Source organism: Platichthys flesus, chromosome 7 (genome assembly GCF_949316205.1).
Source record: "Platichthys flesus chromosome 7, fPlaFle2.1, whole genome shotgun sequence".
NCBI classification, from domain to species: Eukaryota; Metazoa; Chordata; class Actinopteri; order Pleuronectiformes; family Pleuronectidae; genus Platichthys; species Platichthys flesus.
In genome coordinates this window covers 16,921,768-16,949,294 of record NC_084951.1, presented here as the reverse complement: position 1 = coordinate 16,949,294, position 27,527 = coordinate 16,921,768, and the positions used below count along the sequence as shown (strand labels likewise).

Sequence of the window (27,527 nt, the reverse complement as noted above, 5' to 3'; positions counted from 1 at the left end):
GGTTAAGGTTGGGGGGCTAGGGAATGCATTATGCCAATGAGTTTCCTCACAACTATAGAGAGACGTACGTGTGTGTGTTTGCATATGAGTCATTTAATAGATAAATTATACATACAGTTGGATTATAAAGTAAGGTCTGCCACACAGGTCTGCCACACACACACACAAGCACAAGCCAAAGGACATTGCATTAACTTAAATTGTGTTTACTTACCCACTTGCCTAACCCTACCACTTACCTTAACCTTAACCTAAAGCTCAAAACATGTCTTTATCTTCATCTTCACCCATTCATTGGACAGTTTAACTAATCCCATATTACGAACCTTAACCTAACCACAATTTACAATTCACAAGGCCTTAAAAAGCTTTAATAATCTAAAAGAAATAAATTGAACAGTTCCCATTTACATCGTTTGCAAGTTGTACTCTGCTGTTTCTCTCTCAGAGCTGGGACGTGAGTAGAAGGCTGGTAGAATACAGATGTTTGTTATGTTTGAGTGTTTGAGAAGGAAACAAAGTGCCGGGAAGAGGTGTTTTCATTGGCCAGTGATGGAAGTTTGATGACTCATCAGATAATTACTTTGTGTAATGCGTGGAAACAGTTTGAATAGTTCAGCCAATTGCTCATTGCTGGCGGGGAGGCATTTCTAGTTCTTTAGGTTAAATATATATATATATATATATATATATAAAGGACTACACAACCTGAACTGACGGTGGACATGTCTGAACCTGAACTGACGGTGGACATGTCTGAAACTTAATATGAAGAAAGGTGAAGGTAAGATCAAGTGCAGAATCTGGTTACTTCTTGATAGCTCACTTTTGTACCCACTGAGGTTTACCGCACTGTGTCAAGTGAAAGCTTAATTTTAATGACATATAAAGTCTCTTGTTCATCCTTCACATCCATGAATGTGAAGAATGACATCCACAAAATATTTACATCTGCTCTAATGTGGAAGATAATCTCCATGGGTGGAGTGAAACTAAAAGGTGCTGGACCCACCTATGATGTGATGTGTCACGTTGATGTTATGTGAGGAATGGAAACAATGAGCAAGTGTCATTTCTGAAAACGTAATCACACAATGATCACCCTCCAAACTACTTCACCCCACTGCTACTTACATACACACAGGCACACATTTCATAATTTTGTTCAAGAGATTTAATTTGCAGAAAGGAAAACAGTCCACCAATTAGAAGATCAAACTCACTTAGAGTAGAGAGTACAAATCAGCAATAAATTGTCAATAGATATGTAACTCAGTATTAAATGTGGCGTCATTGTAAAATCACAAGTTATCATTATCCTTAAATTTGAATCCAGTGGTGTTACATTTTCTTCTGTAGGTTTATAGTGCAGCATAGGGGTAGTATTCCCCCTGCAGGAAGAAGACAGTAGTATAGTTCTCTGGAAACCAGTCAGCCTGGGGGAGATCCCAGCGGCCTCTACTGAGTGTTGGTCAGCGCCCCGGCGCCCCCTCCGTATCCATATCCCTTGGGACCAAATTCTTTTCCATAGCATCCTGGAACACAGAGAGGGAAGATGAAAAAATAAAAGTAAAAAACAAACAAACATGACCCTTTAATATCTTTCTAAAAAACAGTAATTGCCTTGCACATCATGATTTATTTTATGAGACACAGCCAGCAACAGTTTTCAGCATAAGATTATTAAACACATTTTGTTAGCTGGAAACACAAAAACAGAACACACCAAGTCTAGATTACAAACTAACACACTTTAAAAGTAAAGTGGGGTGAAGTAAAGTGTTGGACCAAGTCTTTTCAGGGCTGCGAGCAGGACACTCCCCAATCCAAATATATACACTAACAGTGATTAGTGAGTGTTAATATGTGATGAAGACGAAAACAGATTTTGTGTGCAATTGGATACAAAGTCACAAGTCGGTGCAAATTCAATCAAGCTGAGGCAAAGACGTGTCCACAGGAAAACACAACGCACACATGTGGTCTGTGCACGAGGATCCTTGTTTGTGTGAATGAGGATTGAGTCATTTGATCCATTTTAAATATGTTAATATTGATCAGTGGAGTTTTAAATATTTGAATTATGACCAATATCAATAAAGTTATAGAGAGACCCCTGGTGGCTCTGAGGCTTTATGGCAGTTGCTTAACTTATCCATGCTCCAGGTCAGCTCTATTAGTCCAGGTCTGACTGGTTTTACTGATAAAGCACTTTTCATACAGAGAGGTTGATTCAAGCTGCTGCACAAGGACATAAGAAAAACAACAAGGAGAAAGAATTTAAATGAATCAATTCAAATAAGAAATATGCAAAATGTAAGAGAACACAACGAGTAAAAAAAAGAGAGAGAAATATTAAAATATAGATTAAAATATGTAAATAAATAGAGCAATACAAATACAAGTGAATAATACAATGGATTGAAATACAGTAGATAGACATAAATAATAGAAATAGACGAAATACAGTGATGGTACCTGAACCTTGTCAAATAGTTAAGTGAAAGGCTCCTATGAATTAAAACTAAACTGGCCCCACATTTGTGCTCTTAGTTTTTGATTGCAAGACTCAAGGGGATCTATTTTATTGACCTACGATAATTATCTCGAGTGCATTGCGCATGTGCATTTTCGCCGCGTCCTGATTCTACGTTTGCTAATTCAACGAGCAATAAGAAAGCTTCCCATGGTTTTACTTTGATATTAAAAAAAATAAGTCAATATTGGGTTTTGGGGGCGTAAACCAACTAAACAAGCGCCTGCTCACCTTGGCGGATTGATATGAAAGTAGTGTGGTGGGTTACGCACCAGCAGGGCTGCACTTGATTGGCTGTTAACGGACCTCTACAACATGGCGCCAGAAGTTTGACAGCAGGAGTCGAGCGGAAAGGATTGAAACACCAACACACGGAGTCGTGAGTTGTAACAAAAAAAATGGCTTAAGAGGATCTGTGAAACGTCTGCAGATGGTGTGGGGGGGGGGATACATCTTTGTGGTGTCTTTAATTTGTGTATAAAGGTTCACATGTTGCAAAGTAGGCCTGGTATAAAGTCATATTCATTCACAGAACTGTGACATGAAATGAAAGAACCCTGTAAAAGGGTAAATATTCAAAGGACAGGTGTTACAGGAGTATAACAAACTGTGGAGCTGTAATCCCTGACTGCAGTGCTAGTGCGCCCTCTGCTGTATCATTGTGTGTATTACAACCAGCTTTTTCTTACATGTTTTTTAAATAATAAAACCAAAGTAAGAAAACTGACCCGATGAAATGACGAGAGCCCGACAGATTCATCGCTTGGCTTTTGAAATACGCTGATTTTAGTATTTCACAGACTAATATACAGAACAAACAATGTAGAAATGATAGAGAAGTATTTATTTTGTTTAGAAGGAGATTAAGCTTTCATTTGCATCTGTTAGTTAGCAGGATTGCGTGTAAACTACTTAACTGATGACATTTTGTAGGGTGGAGGGACATGACCTAAGGTCAATGGACGAGGACATGACTCATTACATTTCCGTGTGGATCCTGATCAGGGGGCAGATCCAGAATTTTAATTTCACTTTTTTAAAGATTTTTAGACATATTTGTTAAATAGAAATCCATATCTATTTTTTACATGTTTCACAAGGTCACTGTTGGGCCTTTCCGGAGGTTTGCACTCTACTGTATGCCGGTTTAGTTTCCATATGGGCAGAGAAGGTCTCTGGTTTGTCTCGGGTTCAACTCCACGGAGAGACAACAAAAGACAAACCTGGATTGATCTGTCCAAAAATCCAAGAGTCTCCCTACCCTGTCTAGTGCCCCTGAGCAAGGCACCTTACTCCCCCAACATCTGATCCCCGAGCGCCGTACATGGTCGCTCACTGCTTTGTGTGTCCTGCACACAGATGGGTTAAATGCAGAGACTAAATTTACCTACAATTGCATGAGTGTGTTGGGCATGTCTATGCATGTGTTTGGTATAAATAAACATATCTTAATCTTAATTAAAGTTTATGGTTCAAATCAATCCTAGATATCAAGCTCAATTACATTTCTCTGTCATAAGGGTTTGATAATAATACCTTACGAACCTATTTTTCTCTATTTATCTATCATTTTCTATCTATCTCCATCTCTATCTTCTATCTATCTTTATCTCTATCTCTATATGTATCAGCATCAGATATTTTGGACTCCCTAATATCGACATCAGTCCTTCCAATGAGCTCCTCAGACATTCTGTGGAACCACAGTTGCAGACTTGGGTCCTGTGTTGGTTTTGGCTGCCAGAAATTAATCCATAACAACAATCTGATCTGAACACGTGTGGTGAAGAATGCTGGTTCGGTACAGGACACGCTCTGTAACGATACCATGTCCTCTTAAGTCATTCTTGGTATGTGAGGTGAAGACGGTGAAGTTTTACCTTTGCAGTAGATTTGTCCGTCCTTGTCATTTAACGTGGTCGACTCGAGGCCCTTCCCACACGAGGCGCAGCTGAAACAGCCGTTCTTATGCCACGACTGTCAATAAATAGAACATCCATTTCAAAAGGGACACCTTTTTGCATGTGTAATGTTGCAGTGTGTGTGTGTGTGTGTGTGTTTGTGTGTGTTGCTTCTTACACTCCCAGCTGCAATCACTTTCTCATTGGCATAGACTGACTTGCCGCAGCGAGCACACTTTTCTGACCCTCCATACCGAGAAGCCTGCTGGGATGGGTTTGGGCTGTTGGTAGAGCGAGGACGAGGTCTGATGGAGAGTGAAATCAAAAATGTATACGAAGCCCCTTAAAAGACAGGTGTGTGTGCGTGCGTGCGTGTGTGTGTGTGTTACTCACTCTTCATGTGTTTGACCATAAGACTCTGCCTTGTCCATGCTGAGGACCCCTGCTCCCACGCCATAACCGTAGCCTTTTGGCCCAAACTGTTTGCCATAGCACGACTTGCAGAAGAGGTCATCATTATGAGAAGCAACAGTCGTGCTGTCCAAGCTTTTGTGACACACGGCTACACAAACACATGCACATCCATATATTTGTATACAGATAGTTCCATGTACCATATACCAAATTTTCTTATTTTATATTGCTCTCTCTACTGATGTATACATTTTCCTCTAAGAATTGATGAAGTTTGATGGTTTGCACATTGACAATCACACCAAGCAACAAAAAGGTTCCTCACAGCATACGAAGCATGTCCTGTGGAATCTCCGCCCTTCACTGCGCACCTCCTCTGCGGAGTACACCGTCTTTGTGCAGCAGTCGCACTTGTCCCCTCCTCCATATGGCATCTTAACTGATGTAATGTGATTAATGTCTGCAACATAAATACAGAAACACACGATGAAGCACACACACCTGAAATAAGGTTATGAAGGTTTTGAACGGTTATGAATAAAGTCAGACCGAATTACAATGAAACATGGTTGAATGATGCAGAATGGTCTAAAGGAAGAACCCATTAAGATGTTTACACTTCATGCTGCACACAGAATTGTGGGATATTGTTGCTATCAGATCCAAATAAATAATCCAGATCTATTGATTTTTGTAAGAGGACGGTTGGGTTTATCCATATGGAGGACCATACATGACATAAGTAAAAATAAATAAATAAATAAATGTATAAATAAATACAGAAATAAATAAATAAATGAATAAATAAAAATGGAAATAAATAAATAAATACAGAAATAAATAAATAAATATGTTAATACCAAAAGAAATGTCAAAAGAAATGTCTTAAATATATTTTAACATTTATTTTTTCCCTGATACATTTCCTTTGCATTTGCAGTGTCCTTATGCTAATGAGAAAGGCGGGCCTAACCGCAGTCTCATGCAGGATTGGTCACAGGAGTGTAATGATCCAGCCCTACTACTTCTGCCTTTCAATGCTGGTGTCCAGTAGCTGTTTGCAGCGTTGAGCCAGTTCACACTTAAAATGAACTAGTTCAAGTTCAGAGGGTTAGTTAAGGTTATTTTTTATTGGGATGATTTAGCTGTCAGTAGTCCTGACTGTGAGCGTCACGTCTCGTGTTCTACTGAGCACAATGAGCGAGCCGAGAGGAGGAGGAGGAAACAGAAACTCCAGCTCGGTACAAACCACCTGCAGCCTCTGCTCTGATCATGAAGCCGCTGATCTCTGAGCAGATGTGACCAGAGAAGCTCTGTGTTTTCACTGTTTCCACTGTTCCACAGAGTCACTAACTGGCTGTTTCACGGTGAAGAGCTCAATCTCAGTCACTGCCCGTGTCTCTGAGCGAGTGTGTGACGGAGCGCAGGGGCTGTGTGTGTGTAGCTCAGTTGACCAATCCTGCTCGAGACTGAGGTTAGGCCCGCCTTTCTCATTAGCATAAGGACACTGAAATCGAAAAATAAAAGTTAGAATAAATGTGGAAATAAATAAATAAATATGGAAATAAATGCAGAATTAAATAAATGAATGTCTTAAACTTATTTCCACATTTATTTATTTATTTCCACTTTTATTCCAACTTTTATTTATTTCCACATTTATTTATTTCCACATTTCAGTGTCCTTATGCTAATGAGAAAGGCGGGCCTAACCTCAGTCTCGAGCAGGATTGGTCAACTGAGCTACACACACACACACACAGTCCCTGCGCTCCGTCACACACTCGCTCAGAGACACGGGCAGTGACTGAGACTTGATCTCTTCACCGTGAAACAGCCAGTTAGTGACTCTGTGGAACAGTGGAAACTGTGAAAACACAGAGCTTCTCTGGTCACATCTGCTCAGAGATCAGCGGCTTCATGATCAGAGCAGAAGCTGCAGGTGGTTTGTACCGAGCTGGAGTTTCTGTTTCCTCCTCCTCCTCTCGGCTCGCTCATTGTGCTCAGTAGAACACGAGACGTGACGCTCACAGTCAGGACTACTGACAGCTAAATCATCCCAATAAAATATAACCTTAACTAACCCTCTGAACTTGAACTAGTTCATTTTAAGTGTGAACTGGCTCAACGCTGCAAACAGCTACTGGACACCAGCATTGAGAGGCAGAAGTAGTAGGGCTGGATCATTACACTCCTGTGACCAATCCTGCATGAGACTGCGGCTAGGCCCGCCTTTCTCATTAGCATAAGGACACTGCAAATGCAAAGGAAATGTATCAGGGAAAAAATAAATGTTAAAATATATTTAAGACATTTCTTTTGACATTTCTTTTGGTATTAACATATTTATTTATTTATTTCTGTATTTATTTATTTATTTCCATTTTTATTTATTCATTTATTTATTTATTTCTGTATTTATTTATACATTTATTTATGTATTTATTTTTACTTATGTCATGTATGGTCCTCCATATATCCATTTTATATTCCATTGAATAAAGGGAAAAACTTAGAAGATGCTTTAGCTAAAATAATGCTAAAAAAGCGCTTTGAATGGTCAACAAGACTAATAAAAGCGCTCTATAAATGCAGACTATTTTAAAGTATTTACTGGTTCTCTTTTTACTCAGCAGGACACAACCGCTACAGCTCAACCTGGTTCATCTTTTTTCTGTGGTCAGAAGGCGGAGTTTAGCTCTCCATTCAGATTGAGAGTCATGCCGTTTCCTATCGCTCTTCCTGTTTTTTATGATTTTTGTTCTTGCGAGTCGGAGCAAACAATGCGATAACTGATCAGTGAATCACCCAGAGAAACTGGGCGTGAATCAAAATGCCTGTCTCTCTGTCCTCTAAAGTAAATGCCTCACCCGGAAATGAAACACCACACCTCTTTGCTGCTGCCACCAGACTGCTGCTTAATGTGAATATGAGCTCATGCTATCATATGAGCTCAAGATCGTGAGAAAGAGAGAGAGAGAGAGAGAGAGAGAGAGAGGAATGGTTGACTGCAAAGAAAAAGAAATGCAGCTCCTCCAGATTGTTTTCTGGGATTGTGGGTGAATTTAATCCCAGGTGATTCATTCATTATAAAAATTTGTGTAATTGTACAAGAACCATGTATTGTATCATGTATTGAATTATCTTGCACAATTCCTACCTACTAGACCAGAGCGAATTCATATCAACAGAATGGGCCACACAATGGGCCTTTTCAAAATACCGAATGTACAGACTGGCAGTTTGTCTAATCTACAGTCCTGAAAACCAGACTGATTTCCTTTGATAAAGGCAGACATGTCAGGAATGTTTTTGTCCCGGATTTGAAATGTATGATTTCAGAGCTTTAAGGTGGTAAATTGAGTCATGTTTGAAAGTTTTTGTTATCTTACAGCAGTTTTGGGGGCAAGACAATCGAATGAGGAGCAGATGAAGAAGGTATAAGCTTGGAAAAGAACTTGTGATGTGGAAGTTAAATCGAAACTCCAGGAGAAAAAGAGGTGAGAAAAACACCAGAATATAACAGCGTTTTATCTGAGGAAAAAGGGGGTTTTATGTATTTAGACTTCTACGTGCTGCTCTGACAGACAACTGATAACTTGTGATATCACTCTCTCACTTACCTGACCACATGGGCCAATGCACATAAAAATAGTATAGAGAGAGTAGTGTCACTTGACAGACACACTCCTTTCTCGGTTATTTGCGCAATATTCTTATTTGCTCATGGTGGCTCTGCAAGTTGAGGCATGTGGAGATACAGACAAGATGTGCAGGAATGCTCTAATGAAGCAGTGGAGGTAAGGAGTACAACCTTAGTATAAACTCTGATGTCTGCTCATGAAGTTTGTCACTGCTTTGGACATTTGTATGATCTTTCAGTTGTTACACGTTGTCGCCTTAACCAGAGAGCGTAAAGATCTTCTTATACTGTATTAGGTTTTGCATTGTGATAAATTAACAAGCCAAACTAGTGGCATACACATCCTAGTTCTTCAAACAAAGACTTCTCCTCTGGCCTGACCTGCACCAGAGATTAATGTTTTCCCATCATGCATAGCCAGAAAGATTAGGAGATGAAGAGGAAGCAAACCAAAAAAGGAAATAATAAGTGACATGACTTACGTGCTGCTCTGTCGCTCAGTGATGATGGACAGGTTGGATTCCTTGATCTGAGAGGCGTTAATGCAGAACCAGAGTGTGTTCAGGAAACAGCCAGAAGAAGTGGGTTGAGGAGTTGTAGTCGGCAAGAGTGAAGGTGTCCAATAGTAGGACTTTGTCCTTGTTATTCAAGTTGATTTAAGCTCTGTGCCTCTCCTCATTGTTCCAGTGTGCTGAAAGGGTGGAGCTTCTGTTCTTGTTGCTCCAGTCTGCAAACTAGTTGTGGGTTGAGCAAAAGGGGCGTGTGTGTGTATGTGAGTGAGTGAGAGAGAGCTTTAGTGGGGAGGAAACTTGGTTTGAAAAACTTGCATTCAATTAATGTTTTATGCCTGCAAAGAACTGAAGTAATAAAATGTATAAAGACAAACCATATAAAGACAATACAGTACACTATAACTTTTTCTCCTTGGTAGCAGACTGAACTTTACATGGAAGTATGCATAAGTGCTGACGTCAGAGCTGCAAGAAAGATTTGAGTAACCTCACATAAAGAAGGGGAAGTGAACTTTTGCACAGATGTGAACGCACCAAAGATGCATAGAGTATTGGGGATCTGATCAATCACACCAGACAAGTAGGGTTTCTCTGACACATGCTGGGTCTCATATGAAAGCCCTTCTCAGCTGAGCTCCTCTGACCTGCCACTGGTTCACAATGGACTGAAATTCATTGTTGGATCTGTCAAGACAGATGTTAGGTTTGAAAAGCAACATTGTTTTACAGAGAAACTGATAACTGGTATCTGCTGCCATCATGTGGTTATTATCGGTATAGGGCCCACATACAATACGATCTCCTGATTATTTTCCAAATTAATTGTTTTGTGAGAAAATAGAAAATGGGATATTCAGAGGACAAGTTTTCTTTTTAGGACGAATTGCTTTCTTGGACGAAGAGTACAAGTATTTACGTTTGTGTTTAAATATGACTTTTAATCAAATATCACCATTATTGCTTATTAAAAACATTTCTTAAACTATCGGTTTGGGTTGGTTAGACAACCTTAAAAAAAAAGAATGCAGAATCTTTAGACCAAAAAATGATTTATTTATTATGGCTGGTAGTTGCAGCCCTATACCTAATCAATAATATAACTATACAAGAAAGTCATAGCCAACATAACAGTCGACTCACTAGGGGGCACCACTGTAATTTCCCTATAAATTGACCTCATATATACCTTTAAACTGAAAATAAAGAGATATGATGAGAAAGAATGTTGCATTGTTTATTATAAATAGTTTAACAGTCACACACTCACCCACAGTTTCCACATATTCAGTCCACACGCACTCATAAGATCATTATTTAAAATCAGGGACAGCCAAATCCACTGTAACTGGTGGATATGCACACGCACAAATCCTGATGAAAGGTTTGGTATGTTGTGTAATGCCTCGGCAGCCTCAGCTTCTCAAAACACGTGGAGGCGGTGGGGAGTGTGGCCTCTACCACTTCCACCTTCATCTCTGCGGTGGGCAACTCCCACCCTATCCAGAACTTTATGAGGCTCTTTAACTCAACTGGAGACACTATGTGAAAAAAATTTAAGAAGCTGGTCAGACGACAAACAATCTGCTGAACAGACATCGTGCTACAGAGGTTTAAGAAAATCACAGTAGAAACAGTCAAATTTACCATTTTCGATAAATGTTTTCAGGTAGAGAGTCACTCGATGTACATCCATGATGTCGGACTCGTCAACATCCTCTTCTCTGAAGCGCTCAAAGAAGACCGTTACAGACGAAGGCCATATGATGCAGTCCAAGATCATCTGAAACCACATGTAACTCCAGCTGTATTCAAAATAATATGATCTCCTTAATATTTGATACTTTTACAGCGGCAAAAGAATAATCTGTACTCAGTTATTGGTATCTTTGTGCCTATAAGTGAGCTCCACAAAATTAAAAACATTTACTTAAATCCATATGTTACGTCACTTGAAGTTTAAAACAGAAAAATATTAACCAAAATCTCTGACTGAATTGGGAACAAGTTGCATTGTGGGAAATGGAGGATAGGATACGCAGTATAAAATAGACAATATCATTGTTTGTGCTGCATCATTCATGTGAATCATGATTCCAACACTATTTAAGGAGTGCAATACATACTGAGGGATATGTAAAGGCGTATTATACATGTATTGCATACATTTTGGAACAAAATGATTTTAACTCTTCCAGTGAGTTCCTTTCCCCACAATAAATAACATTTTTGTAAGAACTATTGTAAAAAAAATCTATTCATTTATATTGTATTAGTGTTAGTTTACTCTTCAGTACCTGAGGAGTGAGTTCTGCCTCTGATTCTCTGGGAAACAAGATTGGGATTGCATCTCTTCTGTGAATGAGCAGCAGCCACAGTCCGGTCTCTTTTAAACCTTTTCGGAACTGAATGATTTGAGGCCTTGTTCGTTCAATAACCTGCAGCAGAGGAGAAAAGATAACATAAAATATTTAACTGGCAAATCATCTGTATGGAAGATAATTAAGTGATTCTCTGGTCTCTGCATCTCTATAAGCAGTGATTAAATGTGTTCTCATGTAGCTCACTTAATGATGCCAAAAAGTAGCTGTATATAAATGAGTAAGTGCTCATTACTATTGGCCAATATGAGAGGCGAATGGTCTTTGCATTGACTGGGTACTATATAATGACTATGAATGACATATTTCTGTCAGTAGAAAAGTGTCTCGGAACAATTCTAAAGAGAATTTAAAATGATTTTCTCTATTAGAACATGAGAAATGCTCCCTGGAATATTCTTTAACATCAGGTGGCAGTGAAATAATGTTATCTAAGCCTTCGGTGTGTTTAGCATGAGGGGTGAAAAGCTAAAGTAGAGAAAATGTAAAAATAACTTTTAACATTTACAGTATGAAAGAGAATCTTCTGAGACAGCTGTCTCCTGTTGGTGGCATTTGGTGCTGGCAGGTTCCACGAGCGGCAGAGCTGATGGACGGAGTCAGATTCTTTTAATTCAGCATCTCCTTCAAGCTGGAATAAAACCCAATTCGAAATATGTTTATGGAACTGAGTGCAGTTTTTAATACTGAGTCTTGTAAAGGATATGGTGTTTATCCTGTGTCACATTCTCACCATTTCGACTGCGTCACGGATGTCGAGGTCAGGGCAGTCGTGTATTGTCACAGGAGTTGTCTCCAGCGAGCCTTCAAAGAGAGTGTGCATAATGGCTGTGCTGAGTCCTGGGAAACTTGGGCCATGGTGCAAGAAGGAATGGCCGATCATCCGACCGGCGATGGTGAACATGTCCCTCTCGAGCAGTTCACGAGAAACTGAGGGAATTTGGTGATCACACTCACCTTCGAAGAGTTTCGTGATGGCTGCATTTCCTGTAAAGTTGAATGAGGAGGTTAATGAGTAGGATGAATCATTTCTGAAATATGTTTATTTCACCCCTGCAAATAAGCTACGATATCACCCCAACCTGCAGGTCCATGGACCGGGAGGAGGCAGGAGAAAACTCAGGTGGACATGGAGAGAACATGCAAACTACACAGAAAGACCCCTGAACCCTCCCGCTGTATGACAACTGTGCTAAAAACGGCACCACCAGGGACTGGTAATCCTAACCTTAGTTACCTATTGTGTCTCTGCTGTTGTTATGAGTTTTGTCCTACCTAAGTTTATATGGAATCCACTTATAAGCTTGTAGATCACTGTCGACATCATGTGACGGCTGACTCCACTTCCTGTCGCCACATCCCCTGTGGACACACCCACATTATTTATTATTTGAGCAAGAATCACTTCATTAACCATTGATGCTGATTTAACTCAAGAGTGACTTTACCTTGAAGTTTGCACTGAAGTGGCGACGCCCACTGGAGGTTGTCTCTCTTGTAGAAAGTGACAAAATCTTTGTCTTGCTCCTGTTTGTCTTTTCTGATGTCAACAGACAGAAACAGACTTTTTAAATCTTTGTTGCTGTGAAGAAGTTCGTGGCAAAATAGCTTCCCAGCATGTTTTGGGTCTGACACTGTTCTCCATTTAGAGACTGAACCAAAAAAAGAGCAAAACAAGAACACAGAACATGAAAAGTTTGAAACATTCTGGATTCGCCAATGAAAAAATACGATTTTAGAAAACATTAGATTTGAGAAGCATATCCTGCCTGTGGTCCTTGTTGACAGGTACTCAGCTTCTTCCATATTTCTGTGAATGTAAGTGAAAGGTCAGGGACAGAATTGATGGTGAATGCTGTGACAGTCCTGTGAATGAACAAGTCTACCAACATGTCAGAATGCAGGGCTGAAGTTTAAGAGGTGTACTGCACTGCAGCTTGTCTTAACCCTTGAAGCAAGAGGGAAAAAAGAGGCTCCTTAACTTTTCCTAAATTAAAGAAGCCTTTCGGAACAGAGGGGAAAAGAACCTCAAAGTCCAGCTGCCTTCATCTAGCACTTAGAAATGCTCCTTAACTTCTGAACAAAGTGGATTTGACCATCAGCCCAAATATGTTGCTTCTTCTGTTTACGGTACTTTGCTTTTGACTTTTTGAAAAAGGAAAGAATATTCTAGCTAAACCCTGTTGTTGAATATATAGACATGCTGTTCCCCCTAAACCTGTAAACTTTTTAAATGTATTTTATTCAAATGCATATTCTTCAAATATTTAGAAATATATAGTGATACAGACTTAGTTTCATTCCCTGCAGATCATTTTATAATATAATATAATTTTGACATCAGAGTAATAGTAAGATACATGATTATAATGTCAATACATTTTGGCTTTCTTTTCTGTAATAATAAAGATACAACAAGCAGCAGGTACAGTGACTGTTGCTTACCTATGAAGATCTCCTCTCCACGTGTCCTGTGTTTGCTGCTGTCGGTGCTGTTATCACGGCTGGGTGCGAACTCAAGCTCCTATTGATCTAAGCTGGTCTAACTTGTCAGTACAGGTATTGTTAAAGCAGAGGAGCTCAGGACACATTGCCTGAGGCAGTTAAAGTTTGTAAAAGCACAGTCAACACATTCCTTCTGCTTAGAGCTGGCCAGTATGGTGCAGGTCAATGTTAGCAGAATATTCTTCAAATATCCCCTCTTTTTAGTTTTACTCTAACCCTTTTCCCTTTTTTTCTATCACAATTTCTTTCAATTATATTGAAATTTCAACCACATCTTTTCACAACATTTATTTGTGCTATTTACTTAAGTATAAACATATTCTTTCCCAATGTTTCCCCAATTAAAGACTAAAACATCAACAATGATAAGATGAAGACTGAGGGCCTGCAGCTGTGACCCAGACAAGTATACAGTAACTGGTGGAAAATAGATGCAAGCAATACAAAACATTAACCAAAACATCACCCATACTAAACATATATGTTAATTAATTAATTATTCTTTACCTAAACACAAAATTCAGTCCAGGAGCCATTTGCTGGAGACATTCTCGGCCTATAGCAGCATAAGACCTGTAACATTGATTACAAGGCCAAAACACTTGATGGCGCTAAAGTGCACAGTTATGTCCCTAACATCCGCTTGTGGCCATTAACACCTGCTAACATCCACTGGTAGTTGTTTACCTTAATTGTGCAGTAGTCCTTCAAACGTAAAAGGGATATATTCTCAATAAGGTGAATAAAATTAGGCTGAGCACAGAGCCCTGAGGAACCCTGTGATTCACTTTAATGCGCACAGATGACCCATCATTAATTTGCACAAATTGGAAACGATATGATAAATAGGATTTGATCCAGCTTAGGTTGGTTCCTTTTAATGCCAAATAACTGTTCTCGATCTTATACAATGTGATGATGCTGCACTTAGATCTTACAAGACAAGGACAGAGACAAACCCCTTGGTCTGAAGTTATGAGAAAGTAATTTGTGACTTTTGCCAAGACTGTCTCCGTGCTGTGATGACATGTAACCTGGACTGAAAGTCTTCATACTATGAAGTTCATAGACAGCTGAAAGGCTACAACTTTCTCATTTTTAGACAGGATGGGGGGTTTAGATATCGGGCTGGAGTTGGTTAAAACCTCCAGGTCCAGAGTGGGTGTTTTGAGAAAGGGCTTAATCCTGATGGTAACGATAGATTGATTGTATTCAGTAAAGTATTATTTATTAAGGGCAGAGTTTCTTGGAATTGGGTCTAAAATACCAGTTTTGGGTTAATACGATGAGATAATTGAGGTCAGCTGATAAAGGTTAATCAGAGAGAGACTGTCTGAATGAATAACAGAAGTCTCAGTTGTGCCTGATTATCAACCATGATTTTACATATCCATCAAAACCAGACCGTGCCCTTAAATTTAATCAAGCTGCACCACATTGTACACACTCATAGATATCGGTTCTTTAGTTGTACCTGATCTTATTCATCAAGATCTATGATTTATTTCCTAGTCAATCTCACAATATTAAAGGACGTGCACCTAAATTGAATTAGTTCTTCCCGGGGTCATGCCCCATCCATCTTTCACGGAGATCAGTTGAGTAGATTTAGCATAATCCGGATAACAAACTACCCAGCAAGCAAACCGACAGGACAGATTTCTCTCAGATATAATTTGCACATTTGAAAAGTTTTTGTAGCTTTTGAAATATTTTGTGTAGATTTTGTTTCACTAGGTGGAGGGGACACACTTCTGACCCTAAATTTAAGCCTGAGCTGATCAACCAATCTGCTTGTTTCTTGCTCATCATAACATGAACCTCTTTCTACAAATTCCAGCCTGCGATTTATTTTCAGCTTTTTTAGGAGCAAGAAATCCAACGGCAAGTAATTCTGATATTGCATTTTCTACTTGGATATGAATAGAGAACTGGTGACTTCCTCTCAGCTGAATCAGCCGGTTGTTGATCACTACCTCTCCTTGTGTGTGTGTGTGTTTGTTTTCCACATCGTAGCCGTGTTCCAGACGGGCAACACGTACCCCTCCCTCCGTCCCTCACCCTGCCCCTCCAGATGCCCCATGGGATGACAGTAACACAAGTGTCCCATTGTCAAAGCAGCGCTCGTCAGGGTCTGTGTCTCATGGGGGTGGACAGGCCTTAGGGGGACATCAGAAGATAAGCTATGACATTAACCCCCTCCCCACAACACACACACACACACACACACACACACACACACACGTTGCAGCCGCTTGCACACTCCTACCCATAATCCATCTGTTATGAGTCACTTCCCGTTTCATTGAGCCACTGAGTCAAAGCAACAGATCATCTCAGTGTGTTTTTGTGTTTGTATTTGGATTTCGATTGTTAGTCCTGCTTCAGTTTCACACATTTAAATCCAAAACTTTTGGGAGCTGGAAAAACTGGAGCACGACCGTGGCATTGATGTGAGTATTTGTCAATATTAATAAAGTGAGTATCATGGGCAGATTGTACTGTATGATCGTGTTAGTGGGGGGAAGACAGTGGGGGGTTGTACACCATGTGTCCTGTATATGTGGGGGGAGGTCTTACGCTCTCTGGGTAATGTACTGTGTACTAATAGCATTTTCTCAATTTGTCATGGCTGGCTGATCAGGTGATGTATTTATTTGCGTCCTGCCGTTTAACTATAGACGCATTTTCCATTATTTATGATTCTCTCTTCTCAGACAAAGTCAAGTGTTAGCGCGGCCAGTCGAGGCCGGATCAATACATGATCAGTTAGAAAGCTCTGAGGCTGCACTTAACCTCAAGATCAAGACTGTGAGGGGCCTCTCACACTCACAGTAAGAGAAACACACGTCCTGGCTCTCAGTAATAACCTTATAAACAAGAATTAAAGCTGCTGATTGTACGTCTTAATCCTAGACAGCATTACAAACATATTCTTGGGGTTCTGGTGCTGTTGACTTCATTAAATATTCAGAAGCCACTGTCCCTGATGTCAGTTTGTCAAACTGTAAGCAAGCTCAGCTGAAATATGAGAAGAGGAACCTGACAGGGAAATGGAGACAGAAAAGAAGAGATTCTGCAGGGGAGGAAGTGAAAAGCAGAAAAACCAAAAAAAAGGCATGAGGTCCGTTAATCAATTTCCTCTCTCACTCCGCCTCTACCCTTTCCATTGGAGGTGTGGGAGAAATTAGAGGGGTGATGGATGAGCTGCTCCTCCTGCATGGAGCTTCTTCCTGCACGTCTCATGCAGGGGCGTGATTGTGTGTGTTTATGCACATTTTCATTTGTCATCAGTGTTTCTATAATTAGCATATATATATACTTTTTTTTCTTCCTGCTTTCTCTGACCACCAGTTAGACCCTGAAAGCCGGATGATGGGTTTGGGCTTTTCACAGTTGTGGCTACATCTGCTTAATTACCATGTATTACTCACACTAAACATGCAGCCGAGCTCAAGTTCACACACACAAATACACACACACACACACACAGATGCATATCTCTCTTTAGTTGGTAGGACACTCATTGTATTCCCTAGCCCCTTAACCTAACCTTAACCATCCCAACTAAATGCCTGACCCTTACCCAACCCTCCCCTAACCTGAACCTAACTTTAACCCTAAAGCCAGGTCTTAACCCTCAATCAGCCCTAGGAATTGTGAGGACCAGCCAAAATGTCCTCACAATGATGGTATTGAACAAAAATTTGCCATCACTATAGATAGACATGAGCAGACACACACACACACACACACACTCACACACACACACTCACATATACACACACATACACACACACATTCAAGCCACATTCATCCAGCTAATGGACCAGCCTGTCTTTGCTTTAGCTGGGCTTGTATTTCACCTCAGAGAGGGAGGGAGTTCAGCCAATAGGTCCATTACAGAGAGCGAGAGAGAGAGAGAGAGAGAGAGCGTATTGAGACTGTGATGAGGGGAGGAAAGGAGGGACGAGTGGGGCGGGGATTGGGATGCAGGCGTACTGCGGCAGCAGTAGAGCGGCATGACGTGATAGAGGAGAGGAATGACAGACACACACACACACAAATGCACATGCTCGCAGCTCATGGGGTCTGCCAGGCAAAAGTAGACAGAGGCGAGACGCACTCAGCAGCATACAGATGGAGACAAACTCACTTGATGCTTTGCATCCTGATGCACACAAAGGGTGAGTTTAGCCTTGTGCTTATTTAACAACAGTTATTCCTCTTCAGGCCTGTGTTGACTTGACTTTTGCTGCGTATTTGTGTGAATTGTGTCCTCTCTAACTGCGATGTGTTGAACAAATGAATGAAAACTCTGCATCTTGATCTGGGAACATGTTGACAGTTGTGTCACAGTCAGCAGCCTAACAGAGAGATGGCAGCGGAGTAAAAGAGAGTGGCAAATGGACTGAAAGGCAGAGCTTAAGTGGGATGAAAAGAGGTGGAGAGGGGATGAGAGAGGTGGGGGTATCCTATAACCAGGGGTGACATGATGTGATCGGCCTGAGTCAGCAGAGGGGCTGTATGACTCATGCAACATACACACTGTGCATCTAATAACGATGTGTAGAGAGTGAATCAGAAAGGAGAGAAACTCTACACACACACACACACACACACACACACACAGTAGTGTTTATACTGTTGGTTGTCTGGTTCTACTCTGTCCTGTTTAGTTTGTGGGTGCTTGTGTTTGTACCGGTGTTCCCGTTCCTGTAATGAGCAGATCTTGAATGTGTGTGTGTGTGTGTCTGTGTGTGTTAGACATGCATCATTTTCCTAGTTTATGAGTGATTCACTCCCACTGAAGACATTTTAAGGTTCCTCAAAAGATGACCTTTGCATGCTGGCTGAACTGAAAACCTTGTGACTAGCAGTTTTGCTTAGTTTTTTCGACTTCAGTTCAAGTGGTTAGACGTGTCCAGTGAATTAAAAGTTTCACAGCCCACTGTGTGACATGACAAGAAGATAACGAAACAACTTAAATGCTACGTTTCAGGATGACAATATATGTGTCACTGTGGGGTAACTATAAATTTCAATCTGGGTCACTTGACTCATTGTAACATTAACAGTTTTTTTTCCCCTGAAGTTTTTCATAGAAAGTGACATCAAAAGTGAGTCACTTTAGTACGAGGTCCCCTGATTGGTTGGAAATGTCGTTCCTGTTTGTTACAGCTTCCTGTCCTGGTGAATGGTGAGGCAGTGCGGACCAATGGGAGGGCAGCGGTGAGGATGCAACAGTGATCCAGGAAAAAGCAGCCCATTGTTCCTGGGACGTCGGAGAAGTGTGACCACCCTCCCTCCCGCCGGCTCTGCCTGCTCGACCCAACCGCTCACTGAAGGACTCACGACTCCGGTGACAGGTAAGATATTGACGATATTGATGATCTGACGCATCTGACATTTAATCATAAGCTGTTTTTTAATGAGCTTCAGAAGCTGTCTTTTATGCTGCTGTGTTTTCTCTAACATGTTTTTTCCGGGTGTTTTCTTACCACTTAGTGTCACATGAACACTGTGAAACGATTAATGACACACACATTATTGCTGTCGTTTATGTTGTTGCCATTTCAGACGTAATTACATTCACCTATTATCAACTTTCCAAACTGGGACACACACACAAACACATGGACTGCTGATGTCCTTTAGTTCACACAGAGAGGTCTGTGCTGCCACTTCATTTATTGATTTTGTGATGAGTCAGAGATTGTTCATCACAAAGCTCACCCTTGTGTGTGTGTGTGTGTGTGTGTGTGTGTGTGTTAGACTTAGACTAAGACTTAGAGAGAGGGTGATTATGAAGTTATCATATATTGCCAGCTGCCATGCTACTCTTCCTTTTTCTCTCCTTCCGAGGAATACACAACTAAATTCTTTGGTGTCAATGGCTGAGGTTAAATCCATTTATCAAGTCAAGGTTGGAAAATGAAACAGAATAGGGGGAGTAGTTGACTAATCAGTTTCCATGCTGGTGCAGTGTCCTACATTATCCAGGAGATGTCAGTACCAAGCTTACAGAATGATGGGATTGGTCAAACACAGTGTTGAGGTCTTTTATACACAGTATATGGTTAAGGTTGATCCATTTTCATTACAGTCAGCCGCAAAAAAAAAAAAAAAAATCATCAGTTATTCATTTTAATGTATTATTGGGAATACCATTTTACTTTATTCTGTGTTTTTTTTGTGGCAAGAATTTGCTGAATCTACTGAACAGTTTACCACGAGACCTGGTGGAAGGATGTGGTATAGGTCAGGGAAGAGGTCATTCAATTTTGATCCAGGAATTCGTTTTTTCACTTGAACATTTTGAGATAAGTCGTTTTTGGACATTTTCCCCGATTTTACAGAGAATAATTGTTGGTTCTTGATAGAACAAAATCAGGCATATGTATGGATTTGATGTGTGCAGCTTGATTGAATTTAAAGGGCCTGTTTTGCCACGGCGAAGATATAGGCTCCATTTAGTGTCATTCTAGTTTTAAATGTGCTCTGTAACTAAGCTAGACTCAATGATCCTGTACATGTTTAGACTCAACAAACAACCACTCTTTCTCAACTAATTCCCTCAGCCTGACAAGAAGTTAGACGTACAGTGAAAGCATCAAGCCAACAATATAACCACTGTAGAGGCACTTACATAACAGATAGCGAATGATCTTGAATTTCACACCTATCTGTGAACACATGACTCAGAGAACATACTATGCGTTGATCTGGCTTATGGTGCAGGGAATCATCACGATATCTGTAAAGGATTTGATTTACCAGTTTTTCTACTAAGTCCAGTTGCTGGGTTCAGTCAGCAGAAACGTGTTATTGTGTCTCTTTCTCTCTGGTTTCTCTCTTCATCTGTATGCGCACACACACACACACACACACACACACACACACACACACACACACACACACACACACACACATACATCCTCTCCACCAGCTGAGCCTCTGTATGTCTGTACGTGGGCTGCAGTAGTACCAGTATGACCCCTGCGTGTCCCAGGGGGAATAGACAATTTCCATACTGATAGACACCTAGCCAGACCGCACCTGTGCTCCTCGAAGCCCTTAAAGGAATTATATCAGACAGACAAAAATTCTGATGCTTATTAGTGACACGACCTCCCAAGAGAACGAACAAGAGTAAAAGAGACGGAGAGAAATGGACTCGGGGAGGAGGGGAGGTTACGGGAATGATTAGGAGGAAGAATTTAGAGAGTGAAATGAGGATGGATGGTCACATCTGTCTCTGTTTACCTTGTGCCGCATCACCGCTGCTGTATGCTGCTGCTGCACATTCGCATTGACTCAGATATGACAGAGCACCAGTCCTTGGCCAAACTCCAGATCTCCATTTTCTGTGTCAGTGTGGCTCAGATTGTAAACAGGGAAGAGGAAGGTCACTGTACAGAGACACTTTGCTTTGTTGGAACAGAAATATTACTTTTGGGAGCCTTTTGAGTTGTTGAGCTGCAGGAGTCAGAATCTTTCCACTGCAGGGCTTCTGTGTGTGGAAAATGTGTGTGTGTCTGTGTCCTCCACATCACACTGTGGGAAATGCTGTGATTTAGAGGCACCCTCAAATAATCCATCATGTCATCCTTGTGACTTTGATGGCTTAATTTGATACATCTCCGCTTTACTAAAGGCAGCTTCCCAAGAAGTCAGGAAGTCTTTGGCAGCAAAGTTTCTGCTTTTTAAGATATGCCAAGTAGGGCTAAGCTTTAAATCGGTGTATTTGTGAGTGTGTGTACTTGTAATGCTCAAATCTACTTATACGCACTGTTCCAGGACGAATGTTCTGTACAAGGGGTAGAAAGTACAAAAGATGAATATAGAATTTACATGTAGGTTCATGTATTCACTTTATTTATGTATGAAAATGAGGGAGGAGCAGCTGTTGTCTGCACATCCTGCACATCTGGACGGCAACAGCAACATGATCTGTACTCTAAGTGACACAGTCATAAAAGTATTTTTCACTATAAATCCTTAAGATGGTCTTCAAGAGAACGATGAGGAATATATTATAATCAGACATTTTCTCAGACTGGATAAAAGATGAATATTGTTCATTACATGTCCACACGACTGAAATAAGATATGCTTAGGAACAATTTATGACATGTACGCAATGTTATGTCATATAAGATACAATTATTTTTCTTTTCTATAATAATTCTTCATTGAAATATCTACAAATGTCAATACCTGGGCCTACTCACATTATAAAATCCAGAGAATAGTTATACTTGAGGTAACAGGGCCTTTCATATTTTTTGTTTAATACTTAAGTTCCAAACAAATTCTTCGTCACAATTATAAATCTTATGTGTTTTACACATTAAAATTAAAATTACTACAACTCCCCTTCTTTTTCCAACCTCACACCCTCTCTCCCTGCAGCAGAGCAGTGCAACGTAGTTAAATCATATGATATGTTTCACTTGAGCAACAGTCATTCACTGTGGTTTGCATAGAACAGAATGTCACAAAGAATCAAGCTTCTCTTGTTCTCTTCAGGTCCGTTCTGAGTGGGACAGCAAGGAAAGTCACAAACAGGTGGAGAATGATCCCATTCCTTCACTGAAGCTGTGTGTGTATGTGCGTGTATGAATTCATTATGTGGAGAAAATCCATTATTTGAGGACATAACGCTGTGAAAGCAGCTGCTGGATGTTGCTGTGAGCTTGTGTTTGTGTGAAACTGTTTACTCCTGGCAGACAAATCCGATTGAAGATGCTCTGTGCTTTGCTGCAAATAAGCTCAACTCGTGGTTCACAACCACTCGCTTTGTCCTATGTGCTTGATTCACATGCTCACATACCAGAGATGTTAACTCTGATCTGCGTTTAGAACAGCCAGTACTAGTTTACTGGATTAGCTTTATCCATAATGGAACTTTAATATAGAGTATCAATCAAAAGTAAATGGATAACCAAACCTTTTGGGCTTTGGTGACTCATAGTTTAATTGATGTTGATGTGCCTTCAAAGTAAAGCACCCACTTCACAGTCCAACTGTTTGACTCATAATGCCTCTCCCCTTGTGTTTCAGGTATGAGTGGGGGAGTCAATGTGAAGTCGTCCCCTCGTGGGCCTCCCTCGTCGGGAATCCCTCTCCCACGTAGCCTTTTGCCCTCTTCCCCCAAAGCAGACCCTCGCCGCCGGGCTAGTGACCTGCCCAGGCCCTCAAGTCAAACTCCTAAATACACTCCTACGCACACTCCCACCCACACACCCACGCACACACCCACTCAATCTCCTTCTCTTTGCCCACGGAGCTCCAGCATCCCTGGCCCATCCTCCAGGGACCTGCTGAGAGATGCTAGCCTGAAAAGCCAACTCTTCCAGCGAACAGTAAATCTAGCCGCTCCCCTGGTGTCCCGCTCTGCCTACAGCAGTCCGCTGACCCAGCGGCGACCACCACCACACTCCAAAGACACACTGGATCTGGGAAAACCTGCTGTGCCTCAAACCTCAACACAGTTACCACATAATGGCAATCACAATAGAAACACCTTCAGCAATAAGAACCAAGCATGGGGAGCCAGTAACCAGTGTCCACAGCAACAGTTCAGCACAGGCGACAACTACAACTCTGAAACAGCAGCAGAGGCCATGCCCAGAAGAGAAGATCCTCCAGAAAACCAGTCAGCCCATTCCACCATGTTCAACAACGGTAACCTCCGCCCGTCTCTCGCTCACACGATCTATGAACACGCCATCAGAGGTCGCAGCAACTCCATGAGCCAGTCCGATGAGGAGATGGGGACCTCTGAGGACAGCAGTCCGGCCTCCTCTCCCAGGCCCCTGCCACTGCCGCCCATCACATTCACACAGCCGGGGACGTTAAAGATGGCTGTTGATACTCAGGATCAAAAGCTGGACAAGGATGCTGCGTCCACAGAGATACCAAGAGTCAACATGGCTACTGTGGCCCCCTTCAGCTACAGGCGAGTGGCCCACATACACACATCACACACACGCAGGCACGTTATCATGACTTCCATCATGAGCACCCATTCTCTTGTCATCACATGATCACTCTCTTACCTACTGACCCAGCCACTCACTTACACACACATTCATACACACATATAGATATATATATACACACACAGACTGGCCTCCACTCTGGATATTAAAGACGAGCCCCCAGAGACCATTTCTGTTTAATTCCTCTGTATCTCTTCCAGTCATACATTTGTGTGCATGCATACACACACTTTGTGTTTTCTGGAGCAGAGTTGATTGTTGCCGTGTCCTCTTGTCCGCCTCTGGGCTCAGTCAATATACTGCTGCCGTGTCTTATACACCCACTATTGTAAACTGGGATAAAAATAAGGAGAGGGTTGGCCTTTCTTATTTTGTATGAATGAAATTGATCAATCCATAAAGACTGAATCCGAGAGCAGAAATATATTTTCAGGGAATTTGTAGTTATACTCTATTTTACACGATGAAAACTAAAATATATTTTTACTAAAATAAATAAAAATAAAAAATAAGGCGGGAGCTGAAATTTTCAAGCTTCACTTAAACTTTTGTAAGGATGGAATTGTTTGCACTGCCTTGTGCATCATCAGTGATTCGGCTCTAATGGAATTGAATGTGCCACATCTGGGAAAGTCTGTTTTCTCTGGATGACACAACGAGCAGCTTGTGTGTTTGATTCTAATCAGTGTTATTCAGGGGATTTGCATGTAAAGTAACCGATGTGCGATGGCTTTGCTGTGTCGACAGGCTGCAGGTGCAGGAGGGAGACTTTTCAGTGGATGAGCTGAGTGACTGCTCCTCTGGATCCATAGAAGTCTTCTGCGATGACCTCACACCAGGTTTGATACACTTTGGAGAAATAACAATCATCATCAGCTTCTCTCTGTCTCCACTGTACAAATCACGATGGCCATTTTTTTATGGGAGGCCAAGAGCTCTTGTGGAAGGTATGGGTGCCTTTACTCTCAGCCAGACACATTTACAGTGACGGGGTCATAAACGGCGTCAGACAGGACATGCCAGCGGCCGACCTTTGGGTCTCATTGTGTAACCTGAATAGACTCAGTGAAGACTAAGGAACAACCATTCTCTGTCTAAATGTGTGTCTGTCATGCTGCTACTCATCATTCCTGAGAAGCCATGTCTGAGGTTAGGTGGTGTCGTTTTGTGCGTGTGCATGTGTGTGTGCGTGCGTCGGCCTCGGGCTCTGCTGAGACACAGAGAATGGATGGAGAGAAGGGCTCAGGATGTTAAGATGAAGAAAGACGACAGGGGTGATGTGGGTCAGTAATGGGAGGTAATGGAAAACTTCTCCGACTCGCTGCCGGCCAGGATCACTTGCTTGTATATTTCAGCCTCACCAGAGCGCTGTTTAGGAGTTTGAACTCTTCCTCCCCTCATGCTTTCTCTCCATCCCTCTCGTGAACTTCTTTCCCCTCCAGCTTCATTGACCTAAAAAGCCACACGCCCCACATGACAACCCTCCTTCCTTCCCTGTACTTCTGAGTAATGGTTTGCTCAGTACCCACAGCCATTGTCATACGTCTCCGTTGTTGGTCTGAGTTTAGAGAGGCAGACATGCCTCAGAGATATGACTGTATCAGCGGCTTCGTGAATCATTTCTATTTGTAGATTTGGAAGTTTCAGGAAGAAGTTTGTATGATTTACACTTTAATGGCCAGTGTAATCAGTGAGTATCAGAGCAATTATGTTTCTCTCTGTATGGCTGTAATTTTTACATTGGGTGAATGAATGAAATGACAGTTTAGGGGCAATGTTGCAGTTCAGTGATCTTAGATATACAGACAACGTTAAAGATAGGAAGCCTAAATAATATCATAAAAATGTACGCAATGTGATTCTCCCTCCGCTGCTGTTACATCATATATGATTTAATAATGCTGCCACTCCACTTATGTTATTTGTGTGAAATTGAAATATATCTTTGACACTGTTGTTTTTTTTATTTATTGAAGCAGCTAATGGTGTTTTTCGAACAATTCCTGTCTAAATAACTTGAGGATCAGGGAGTCAGGTTGCACAGGAATAAAGACGAGGACATGCATAGAGATAGAAGATAGAAGACAAAATGCAGAGTGCTTGAAGATAAAGCCTGGATTGTATATACGTGGTATGGATTATTTTCAAATCATTTTGTTTATTATTATTATCTGCCACTTCAGCCCTAATAGAAACGCTGCTCATTCATGGGTTTGAATGGGTTGATGTCATGTGTTGCTGAACTGCATTGTTGTTGAGCTGATTCACTGCCTTGGTCGGATTATATTACTATTATTATTATTACAATTTTATTTGTTTGTTTGTAGAGTATTTAATGTCACAAAGACTTTTGCTCTGACTTTTAAGTTCTTTCCTCTATTGATCTGGCCTGTCTAATTAACAGATATAGCCCTTTAAAAGCATTTGGAGGTTTCAAGCAGCTGGTTGTGGAGAAGAGGGAGCTGGTGGTCAACCAGTCCCAGTCTATAAAGGCCCTTAGCTGTCTTGGGACTATGGCTGTGGCCTTGTAATTGCTCCCTAGCAAGCATTAGACACAGAGCTAAAGTGTCTTAGACTCCTCTGAAGCTGCATTTACATGGGGGGTGGGCTGGCACTGTAATAACTGTAATTTAGGGAGTGGAGGAAGGGAGGGAAACAAGGGAGGAAGGCCAAGTTTTGGAGGGAAGGAAGAGAGGAGTGAGAGATGAAAAGAGGAGGCCAGCGAGGTCAGCGGGTTGATGGATTTTGGTTTTCATAAGGTGGAAAGAGAACAAATGGCAAATGTGTGCAGGGAAATGAAAGAGACAGATTGAATGTTGGTCACACATTTCAAAGCTGAGGGCTCTGGTTGAACACTCAAGGCCAAATCGTGATTTTGTTATGGTTCTCCCTAGTGACTCTGGTAAAAGAGTAGATTTCCACAAACTGAATGTTTTCCGTATGCTCTAATTCACATTGATTAAATCTGCAGTAACATAATCAGCTCTTAGGTTTTCTATCCGAAACCCTAATGAAGACCTGAACATTTTAAAGTGGCCGTGGCACCATGTGGTCTTTCAATTAAACCACTGACCTCCTGACCATGCCGCTCTCAGGAGAGGTGTATTTAAGCATGCACTTGTGTCGTGTGCGTGCGCGTGCGTGTGCTGATGTAGGATTGTGTGACAGTAGACAGATGGTGTTTGAAAGATGAATGTGATGTGGACTGTGGATCAGTTTTCAACCCCCAGTGAGGGTCTGATATCCCTTATGGATACTCTTAAGTCTGCTCCCTCAGACACACTGGACAACACCCACCCACACAAATTCAGTGAAATCGTGTGACACTGACATTATTAAACTAAATTAATTGTACAGTGCAGGTGTTATTTTAAAAGAAATGGGCATGTGTTCCTACAACACAGTCGCACATATGTGTCATGGATTTCATGATTTGGTTCTTAAGGTGAATAAATTGTATTGACCCATTAGTCAACTTGTATTTTATTATAGAGAATAACATATTTTTATTTAATCTTATTATTAGTTCAATAGGTAATGCTAATGCATGAGTCCTGCACCAAGTCTTTCCTTCATGAAGGTTATAATTAACTCCGCCACAGAGGTTATGTTTTTACCCCTGAATGTTTGT

At 41.2% G+C, this 27,527-nt stretch overlaps 2 protein-coding genes across 2 annotated transcripts in view; one reads left to right on the top strand and one right to left on the bottom strand.

Moving 5' to 3' along the window:
* Positions 1-1,165: 1,165 nt before the first annotated feature.
* On the bottom strand, positions 1,166-9,208 carry LOC133956384 (cysteine and glycine-rich protein 1-like). Its single transcript, XM_062391369.1, has 6 exons — positions 8,977-9,208; positions 5,177-5,311; positions 4,831-4,999; positions 4,616-4,742; positions 4,417-4,513; positions 1,166-1,535 (listed from the first exon to the last, which is right to left on the bottom strand). Exons 2-6 carry the CDS (start codon positions 5,283-5,285, stop codon positions 1,459-1,461), a joined length of 579 nt encoding a protein of 192 aa, XP_062247353.1. The 5' UTR covers positions 5,286-5,311; positions 8,977-9,208; the 3' UTR covers positions 1,166-1,458.
* Positions 9,209-19,076: 9,868 nt separating this feature from the next.
* The window catches only part of LOC133956383 (neuron navigator 1-like), an 82,634-nt gene continuing 74,183 nt past the window's right edge, over positions 19,077-27,527 (top strand). Inside the window, exons 1-3 of the mRNA XM_062391368.1 lie at positions 19,077-19,258; positions 22,956-23,853; positions 24,644-24,735. Of these exons, the coding sequence (XP_062247352.1) occupies positions 22,958-23,853; positions 24,644-24,735 (988 nt within the window). The 5' untranslated portion in view covers positions 19,077-19,258; positions 22,956-22,957. The remainder of the gene's footprint in view (positions 19,259-22,955; positions 23,854-24,643; positions 24,736-27,527) is intronic.

What these genes read in the sequence shown, in the direction of transcription:
- LOC133956384 (XM_062391369.1), bottom strand. Translation starts at nt 5,285, where the DNA reads ATGCCATATGGAGGAGGGGACAAGTGCGACTGCTGCACAAAGACGGTG. An exon ending in AAGTGATTGCAGCTGGGAGT is followed by an intron (nt 4,514 to 4,615) that starts GTAAGAAGCAAC and finishes ATTTATTGACAG; the next exon opens with TCGTGGCATAAGAACGGCTG. An exon ending in CGGACAAATCTACTGCAAAG is followed by an intron (nt 1,536 to 4,416) that starts GTAAAACTTCAC and finishes TCTGTGTTCCAG; the next exon opens with GATGCTATGGAAAAGAATTT.